Source organism: Malania oleifera, chromosome 1 (genome assembly GCF_029873635.1).
Source record: "Malania oleifera isolate guangnan ecotype guangnan chromosome 1, ASM2987363v1, whole genome shotgun sequence".
NCBI classification, from domain to species: Eukaryota; Viridiplantae; Streptophyta; class Magnoliopsida; order Santalales; family Ximeniaceae; genus Malania; species Malania oleifera.
Window position 1 is genome coordinate 28,378,721 of NC_080417.1, and position 10,184 is coordinate 28,388,904.

The 10,184-nt window shown below is 33.4% G+C and overlaps 1 protein-coding gene across 1 annotated transcript in view; it reads right to left on the minus strand.

Annotated features, from left to right (window-relative positions):
• Nucleotides 1–5,414, minus strand: part of LOC131151807 (aminopeptidase P1) — a 73,022-nt gene extending 67,608 nt beyond the window's left edge. The window contains exons 1-2 of the mRNA XM_058103230.1: nucleotides 5,113–5,414; nucleotides 4,858–4,921 (exon numbers count right to left, since the gene is read on the minus strand). Of these exons, the coding sequence (XP_057959213.1) occupies nucleotides 4,858–4,921; nucleotides 5,113–5,205 (157 nt within the window). The 5' untranslated portion in view covers nucleotides 5,206–5,414. The remainder of the gene's footprint in view (nucleotides 1–4,857; nucleotides 4,922–5,112) is intronic.
• Nucleotides 5,415–10,184: the final 4,770 nt, after the last annotated feature.

Here is a 10,184-nt window from a genome sequence, read left to right on the forward strand (position 1 = left end):
CCAACTCTTCCCCAAATTAATTCTAAGATCAAAGATACTCTCAAAAATCTGCAGAATAGTGAGAATCTCAACAAATAAATCAGCATGATCATCTAAGAAAATAATGGTATCATCTGCAAACTGCAAATAAGACACTACAACTTCCACCTTACCCACCTTTATACCTCTCACAACACCCCCCCCCCCCCCTCTTCAAACATCTATAGCCCTATCTATCATTCTACTCAACACATCCACCACAAGGACAACTAGAATGAGAATAACATATCCCCTTGCCTAACTCCCCCTACTAGAAGTACACCAATATTTAGGCTGCCCATTAATAATTACTAAAAAAATAAGCATTAGAAAAAAGACACCCCCTAATCCAATTCCTCCACTTAAATCCAAAGCAATTCCTCCTAAGCACTCTACCCAAGAACTCCCAAATAACTCTAACTCTATCATAAGCCTTTTCAAAGTCTAACTCAAACACAATGCAACTCTTCGTTCTATAACAAACATCCTCCACCATCTCATTTGCAGCCTAGATAGAATCCACAAGGTCAAAGATTTTATGTGTTTAGCTATTAGGAAAGCAACATTTTAGTTTACAAGGTTTCTGTATTTATTTTCCAGATTTCCAAGCATATAAACCTATAAATTTATGACCATGAAAAAATTTATCTGCACTTAAATATTATGAATTTAGTTTGAGTTATTAGGGTTTATCATTTTTTGAAAAGGACTTAGGTCCTACATTCTCCACCATCTCATTTGCAACCAAGATAGTGCCCACAAGGAAGAAGATTTTGTGTTCAGCTATTAGGAAAGTAGCATTTTAGTTACTAGGCTTCCTTATTTATTTTCTAGATTCCCAAGCATAGTAGACCTATAAATCTATGACCACAAAAGATTTTACCAACACCTAAATATTATGAATTTAGTTTGAGTTATTAGGGTTTATCATTTGCTAGTAAGGAAATAGGTCCTACATTCAAGATTCCCAAGAATGTGAGAATCTCATCCCATGTGTTGGCTTTTTAAGTCCGATCTCTGTTTTGATGTTGACAAATACAAGTGTCTTATATGTGTGCCTAGTGTTTTGTATAGGTTTTCAATTCAGAATGCACACACAGAAGAGGAAGATGAAAGCCAGAAAGGACTTAAAGCTCACATCATACTAGCGTATTCCATGAAGAGAAGAGCAAAGAAAAAAGAAGAAATTTGTTTATTTCAATTGTAATTGCATTTAGTTTTTCATCTTTGGTCTGTAATAATGCATGCACCTGCATGATATGGAATGAATGCTCAAATGATCGTAGACTGACCTTAGGGCACCTACACTTCATACAAAACATTTTCATAAAAAGATAAAATCTTACAAAGGTTTTAATATAACTTTAAGGTCAAATTAGGGCTTACAAAGACTTCGGTCGACCGACGTTAGATTTTTGGGCTTAATTTAAAAGCCCGGCCGACCGAACCCCTCTAGTTATAATCAGCTCATTCGACCGAACACACCGTAGGCCGAAAGTCAAATATTTGACTAAGCCTCGGTTGACCAACCTTTGGCGTTATAAATGCCTTGGTTGACCGACCAAGAAGAAAGTTAAATCTTTGACTTGGCTCGTGCGACCGACCCAAATTTGAACTAATATCCCACAGTCGACCAAACCTTAAAGCTGACTTTTTCTACCTGTCCCGGCCGATCAAACTATCAGTTCAAAATACCTTCAGTCGACCGAACTTGCCCACTCGGCATACCGACCTAAGCCACGGTCGACCGAACCTACAAAGGTTCGGGAATTCATCCTAGCTCGGTCAACCGACCCCTTGCTTCAGTCGACCAAACCTCTTGGGTTGGGTTATTTTTCAGCGCTATTTAAGCTTAATTTTTTCATTAAACAAATTGAAAAATACTGAGCGTGTCCCCAACGGTCATATTTTTCACAAAGTCTATATATACCCCCTTATAACCTCAAATTAGCAACTTTGATTAACTTTAAAATTCTCTCAAATATTTTTCAATCAAAGTTCCCCCATTTCAATTTATATTTCAAAAATCTGCTATGAGGTAAATTTTTACACTCTCCAACTCTCTTTATTATTCTTTGAAAAATCTTTTGAAAGAGAGCATCTTTATTTTAGGACATTTATTTTTGCATCCATGCTTTCATAGAAAAAGTTTTATATTGCAAAAAATTATTTGCAAAACCAAAACCCTAGGTTATCCTACTTCTCATTGAATATATTTATGGAGAAATATTTTATAGGGTTCAGATCTTCGAGCATTTTATCATATACATTATTTTTCAAAGATTGAAAATGTTATATGATAGCACCCTTACTCTACTGAGCATATTTCATTTCATATTAGAGATTGCATTGTAGAGCTTAAACGTGTACATCTTTACTTGTATTTTTAGAAGCATTATTATGTACAAAAATATTTTTTATTGTACCGGTTTGGGTTCAACCTATTAATTGAACCAGAGAGTCTCGGCCCCGTAAGTGAGACCGGTTCGGTTCAACCCGAAAATTAAACTGGGGAGTCTCTGCCTCGTAAGGGAGAAAAGTTGGGCTCAGCCTTCTAATTGAATTGAGGTTTACCTTACCCCGTAAGGAAATGTTGTAAACTGCTTCTACTTCACCCGTTTAAGTGAGCAAAAATAGTGGAATCCTTGGGAGTTATGCCCAAGGCAGGGACGTAGGCTGATTTGGCCAAATCTCGATGACAAATATCGTGTCGCTCTCTCTCTCTTTATCTCATTTAATTATTACACTTTAATTTCCATATGTGTATGTTTGCTTGTTCACTGCTATAATTATTCGCATGCACACATTTAATTTAAATGAGATATGTTGCACATGTGTATGTCTACACTGATAGGTTAATCATTTTACGTACACGCTTTCAATATTGAATGGAATATGAATCGAGGGGAATCGGCAAATATTTAAATTAGCCAAAAAATTTTAAAACCCAATTCACCCCCCCCCCCCCCCTTTTCTTGAGATCACACCAAAGTCAACACCATGCTCACTTTAGGCAATGTGAGATTCCCATGGGCATCCAAATTTATGGGACTAAAATGTCTAGCTACTTAGGACAAAAATACCTCTTATAACATGTCATAAATACCCCTTGTCACATATTATTACAATATTTATAATAACAAATTATTATAATATTGAAAATATAAAGTACATTATCTTATGTTATATATAATATTAAATTCTATTCTAATATATTATATACCTATCTATACATTTTTTTTCCTTTTACATTCAAAAATAAATTGATAATGTACTTTAACTCATCATATATTATTATCACGCACTATTATGACATTATGGCGTTTACAAAGATAAATTGTTATAATAATGAGAATATAAAGCATTCTTATATTATGTTATGACAATGCTATCATACTAAAATACGATAATACAATTGATTACAATATCATAGAATATTTTTTTGATATTTTTTTGATAAAAACAATATCATAGAATATTATGATACTAATTATAATACAATAGCATAATATTCTTCATAAATTATTACATACATAGGTTATGGGGTATTTCCATGATCATACCCAACTACATGACAAGATTCTTGTGTTGAAATAAACATAGTCGTGGTCAGATGGGCACCTAGTGCAAATCCTCATATATCCTATAACTCGAACCAAACAAAAATTTTCCCTTGAGACAAGCATTTTGTTCACAAGAATAGAATTTTTAGGACTGTCCAAAGGCATCTCAGATTCCACAAACCAAAAATCTATCTTTGACAACTCAACCTATAGGTCTTGGACAGTTAATCAATTTCACTCATTTTAAACATTAAAAAAAAAGGCAAATAATTCCAACAAATGCTTCCAAAGCAATGCTAACTGCTTGGTAGAAGAATGTGCATCTGCCATTAGCTGATCCAAGAATCCGCTCAGGAGTAAGAACAAGTTTCCCTATTAACATCAAATAAATACAGCAATGAAAAGAAGACATCACTTTAATTTAAAGTTGAATATTTTGTTCTCAAAATAAGCTTTGAGACTAGTCAGAAGAATTCTTTATTTCTCAAAAATATATTCATATACATGCCTTATCTTTCTAGTTTACTCAACCCATATTCTTCTTTTTTAGGTTTAATAGCCCATAAAATCCTAAACTTGGACTTCCTATTGTTTTTATGCTAAACTTCTACATTTCCAATCCAGATATCAAACTTAATTAATTATATCAATGAATGATTTATCTAGTTTATGGCTTGGTTGGAAAAATAAATATATAAATGCTTAGGACAAACCAAATCCATTCTAATTACAGGTTTTTTGAAGCTATTTCTTATAAAACAGTGAACCATGGGGAGAAGTGATTTTAAGGTTCTACTGAGAGGAATACCATTTTAAGGCAAAAATCCGGGGAATAGAATAACATCATAAGAGCAACGACCAAGGAAAAATAAACATCAAGGTCACCTCATTTACTTATTAAGCACGTCAATTTTTTATATTGGAACATTAAAACATTTTAATAGAGGAGATATTTGGTCTAAAATCACTTTTGGAGAAAGCATCAACAGATATCTTTATTCTAATTTTAAGATTAAAATTAATTTCCAATTACAACATGTGTTTCCACCAACTATGTTGTTGAAGGCCAGCCTGCGATTGATATTGCAGTCCCAAATCACTTCCACGCCAAATTATTTGTCCAATTTATCAAAGATATCAATCACGGAGACATGTCACTTCGGAATTGGCCAGGATAATAGGAGAAATGTCATCTAGCGATGTCTTATCACTTCCAAAGCATCATAGACAGGGAATGAAAACCTTCAACAAATGGAATCAAATATTTCGAACTTACCAGCACTTCCAGTGAAGCCAGAAACAAATTCGCGCCTCTTGTCCCGAGCAGACACATACTCGCTCTGCAACCGTGGTTAAGTGCAAATCGGAAGGATGATCAGAGAAACGTTATCCGCGGAAACGAGATGACAAAATGAAAAGCGGAGCGGATTCACAAACAAAAAAGAAATGTCAATAATCCTAGGGATTGAGAATATCTACTGTGAACGAACAAGAACGAGAGAGTACGCATTGGAACTGAGATCGAGCAAACCTGATGATAATCCTCGGATGGCACGACCAAGGCGTGAAGAGGCGGAGAGTGAGAAGCCATAAGAGACCTCAGAGCAACGAGAGTGTCTGCCATCTCTCTCTCTCTCTCTCAAGTCTCTCCGAGGGAGTTCGTCGGCGTTGGGCAAAAGCTGCGATTTAAACGATCAGTGTTAGCCTTACTCACGCCCTTTTATAGTTGAGACTCGCGCAATTACACCTGGAATGGATTGATTGATGTTGCAGTGCTTAATTTGCTTCCGTAAAAAAAATTAAAAAAAAATGTACAAACGAACCAGCATAGCTTCTATTATTTGCCCAATCATGTCCGGCAATTATAGCAAGAATGTAAGGTATCATTTCGTCTACAGCATATTTTACTCTATGTCTTCAATTTAAGCAAAATACAAAATTAAAAATTATTGAATTTCGTTTGAAGGAATTTATGCTTTTATAATTTAACATTTTTCAAAAAAAAAAAAGTGATGCCCATTGTCCACCATATCTTATTCTTATTCTTTTACATTTTCATGTTTATTTTATAGTTAAAAAGTGATGTGATAATAATTTTTTTATTTTCAAAAAATTAAAATTCCAAGGAAAAGTGAAAATTATATTAAATTTTTTTTAAGTTCACACAAATTCAAATTTAAAATTTAAAAATCATACTCTCAAATACAAGGTAAGAGAATCTTTTATATCTTATTTTTTATTATTAAACTATCCCGTTCATTTGGCCAAATAATAATGGTCTCATACCATACAATATTATTATATATCCTTTGAACTCTCTTCAATGGCACAAAGCTAGAAAAATACATGACCAATCTCACGGCTCTCTCATAATAAATTAATAATTAATCTTCGTATGTGATTGAGTTGTCATGATGGCTCAAAGCATCAACTCCCCATTGAAAAGACACAACTAAATTATCTTAACACGAATGATGAATTTTGTCTTTATTGATTTTCTTGATTGATTTTTATGGAATCACCACTAACATATGTTATTATTGAGTGTAGTTAAAATATCTTGTTTTAATATTTTTGGTATACACTATCAATTAGGGATCAAGAATTCAGGTATACAAGGAGAAAGTATTAGCACTTTCTACACACATGTCTAGTGAACGGTATCTAATTAGGTTAAAATTCATTTGGAATTGATTGATTATGACTCGGGTTCTTTCTTTATTCAATTAACTTTGCACATGACAGAAGCCATTGTTTTCTTTCCAATATATGCATTGGGCATAATCTTGAAGTGAATTGTCTAATTTTTTTTAGTAATAATTGTGTATTTTAATCCTAAGGAATACCTGCATAAAAATAGACAAGTCTCGTATTTTATCTTAAAAGTTTGTACAAAAGATGACTTGAACAACCCACTTTATTGAAGTATTTATTTATGTAAAATGGCCATCATCTAAATATTAAGTTAATTTTTAAAATTTAAGAACAGTCTCTTTTGTCTTTGACTTTTAAGATATGCACAAAAACATTATCTCAATGGTCTGTTTTTGAAGTAATCTTTGTCTATTGAATTATCATTTTTTATATATTTATTATTTAAGAAAACTTACTCAAGAGAGAGAATTTTCCTTTTAATTTTGATTAACTAAGAATATGCACAAGACATTACCCTAAAGCCTTTTAGTAATTCAAAACGTCTTTTAGTATTTTCACTAAATTCAACTCATTTGTCTACAACTTTAGATGTCCTTCAATGATTTTCCTTTAATTTTATAAAACTCATTTTATCATATAGAATTTTATAGCTTTATCTAAATTTCTAATATTTCTAAAATTCTTCATATATCCATTTTGTTTTTACTTATTTAGAATCCAAGTTTTACTTATATTCATTCTTTATTTTTAAAATAACTAAATGGCAGCACCTCGATCGACCGGTTCAACAAGTGGTCGACTAGCTAGACCAATCAATCATGCATAAGCTACACACACACACACACACGTCTCTCCAAACCCTAACCTTAATCTCGTCTATTTCTTGACCATTGCACAAAGCCTCACCCTATCTTCTCTCCTTAAACTCTAACCCCTCTTCTCATCCTCCGAACAATCTCTCCATCAGCCACCCTCCTAAAATCTTGCTTCAACCTCTATAAGTCTCTCCATGGAAAGCCAACCTCCATCTTCAGAGCTTTTTTTTTTTCTCTGTTCCAATTGAAACCCTACCCCACTCTTTCTCCTACCTTCATATGAACCTTAATCTATCATGGCGGCAATTTTATGGTAAGGTCTCCATTCTTCTCATATCTTTTGCATTTTCTTGTTTTCATTATGGTTTTCTATTCTTCAATCTCATTTCTATCTTTATTGTTGCTTAAGTTTTTTTTTCGTATCTTTCAAACTCAGTCTCTCTTCTCTAAGTTCCTTCAATCTTATGCCTTTTCTTCAACTGAAGCACCAACTTCTCCTTGCATTGGTCTTCAAACCTCAATTTACCTGCTACAGAATTTTTTTTTAAAACATTAAAAAAAAATATGGCGGTGATGTCATGCTAATACCACCTTGTCAGGGTGCGTTAAAAAATAAAAAAAATAAGTAGAATCATGTGTCACCACTGTGGGTGGACATGTAGCCCACTTAGCCCAATTGGGTTGAACCCGATTTAGACCAGTTGAATCTATAATAAATCATATAATTATTGGAATTAAATAATAAAAGAAGAAGGAAAGGAAATTTTCAAAAAGGGATTAAAGGGTCTTATCGACGAATGCAGGACTTCGTTGACGAATATTCTACTAGGGATCGTTAACGTAGACATGTGTCTCGTCGATGAGAAGGTACCAAGAGGGGAGTTTGGCAGTTTGAAATTCGTCGATGAGGGGTTCATGTTCGGCGAAGAACTTCCTTCATAGACTCGTCGACGAGATGACGTGTCTCGTCGACGAATCCGGGTCTATAAGTAAGCCAAAAATCGGATTTGTGTAGGAACTCTCTCTCTCTCTCTCTCTCTCTCAAAACTGCCCTATCCCCTTCTCTCTTCGATTTCGGCTCCATTTCTCACCGGTTTGACGATCCGAGGCTACCACGACACTCTTGAGAAATTTCTCTTCAAGTCTTCTGGAGTGGATCGTTGGAAGGGCTGACTTGAACTCCATCCCAAATTCAGGGTAAGACTTTTTATTTAGTATTTATCTTTCCCATTGTTGTATAAAATTTAGTAGTTAAAGAAATACTGAAGTTTTGTTTAGGAAGATTCAGGATATTGAATGTGGAACCTTGTGGGTGCAAGACTAGACTTTGTAAGGGCTTTTTAGAAACCAGGTAAGGGAAATATGCTATGTTAGGAATTTTAGCAAGGTTATCAGAAAATTTTGTGTATATATATATATATATATATATATATATATATATATATGTCAGTTTATCATTCAGTTTTCCTAGAATATGAGTTTTATTATTATTATTTGTGTGGTCTGAGTGGATATTTACTTGATATAGAATTTATATAGTTTTTATAGGATATCATGATTTACAGTATATACATATATAGACAGATATTTACTGGACAAATACTTATTAAACAAGTATTATAAATATTTTTCATATCAGTATGTTACAGTAATTACAGAATACCATGTTTCCTAAAATCATATCACTCGAATTTTACAGATTATACGATCAAATATTACAGTCAGACATACAGTTATAACAGTCAGATACTACAGTTATGTTATTCAGATATTACAGTATTTCCAGTTTAGATTTATAGTGTTATAGTTATTTTAGGAAACATAATGAAGATAGTAGGGTAAATATAGTAATAGTATATATACAGTATCATATCTCTGATGAAATATTTCAGACAGATTCAGTCAGCAGAGCACGGTACCTTTGCTATTTTCATATTAGAGTGCAACCACATATCTCATATAGTATGTGGATTCCGTCAACTACGCCTAGAGTGTCTGCAGTCTCCCCAGAACTTTAGGTTGAGGGGGCTCAGTTTGATGAGGTAGTTTTCCAGTTCCGTGCTTAGGAGAAGACGCAGTTTGGGCGAACTAAGGATGGGTAGAGTACAGTTGACTTACCTAGTAGGCCAACCAGAGTTAAGTCCAGCCTACGGGCTACACAACTCTGTCATAAGGGGTTAAATCATGACATACAGTTTTCCAAGGAAAATTTCAGTTATATATATGTATACAGATTTACAAAATTTAATAAATATAGTATGATATTAGAAGTATGAAAAGTAGAAAACTCAGATGATATAGCTATGTTTTAAACTACGATGAACGTACATTATACTTTATACTTATTTACCAGCTTATATATTTTCAGACATTATTATAGTATTTATGCAACAAGGTCGCCACACACTAGTAATAGCATATTTCCACTTACTAAGCGTCGTCTCATCCCAATAATCTAACATTTTTCAACTGAACCAATTAAGTGAGCAGATCAGGCTTGCAGATAGAGTGATCTTTATTTTGCCCCACCTATAGGGTAAGTGTATTCAGAGGTTTATGTTTTGAGTAAATGGTACTGGGAGATGTGTAAATATATATATATATATATATATATATATATATATATATGGTTTGGAAACACTAAATTCTGGTATTGTGTATATATATATATATATAGGTGTATGACTTTATGTTTTCCGCTGCATAGGTGTGTCAATTTGTGTAAAGGGATACTTCAGTGCCCATATGTGGCCTAAGATGTTATAGCAGGTATAACGGGGGTATCAGAGTAATATTTATAAAAAAATGGTGTAATCTTTGGGTTGTTATAGTTTGGTATTAGAGTATAAGTTGTTAGGTTCTATAGACTTTAGAGTACAACAGAAAACAATACTAGAATTTAGAAATGGAATCTTTAGAAGAGTGGAACAGAATATTAGTGAATTAATGCTGGGAAATTGGAATGAGAATTTAGGGTTATGTTCTATGATTTGGAGGTAGAGTTTGGGGGAACGATTCTAGGAAAATCATAGTAAACTATCGATGATTTCTATTTCCATACGATAGGGCTCAACCTTAAATTAGTGATAAGAGATTAGGGGTATTTCAATTACTATAGTATTGTAGGGTTCAG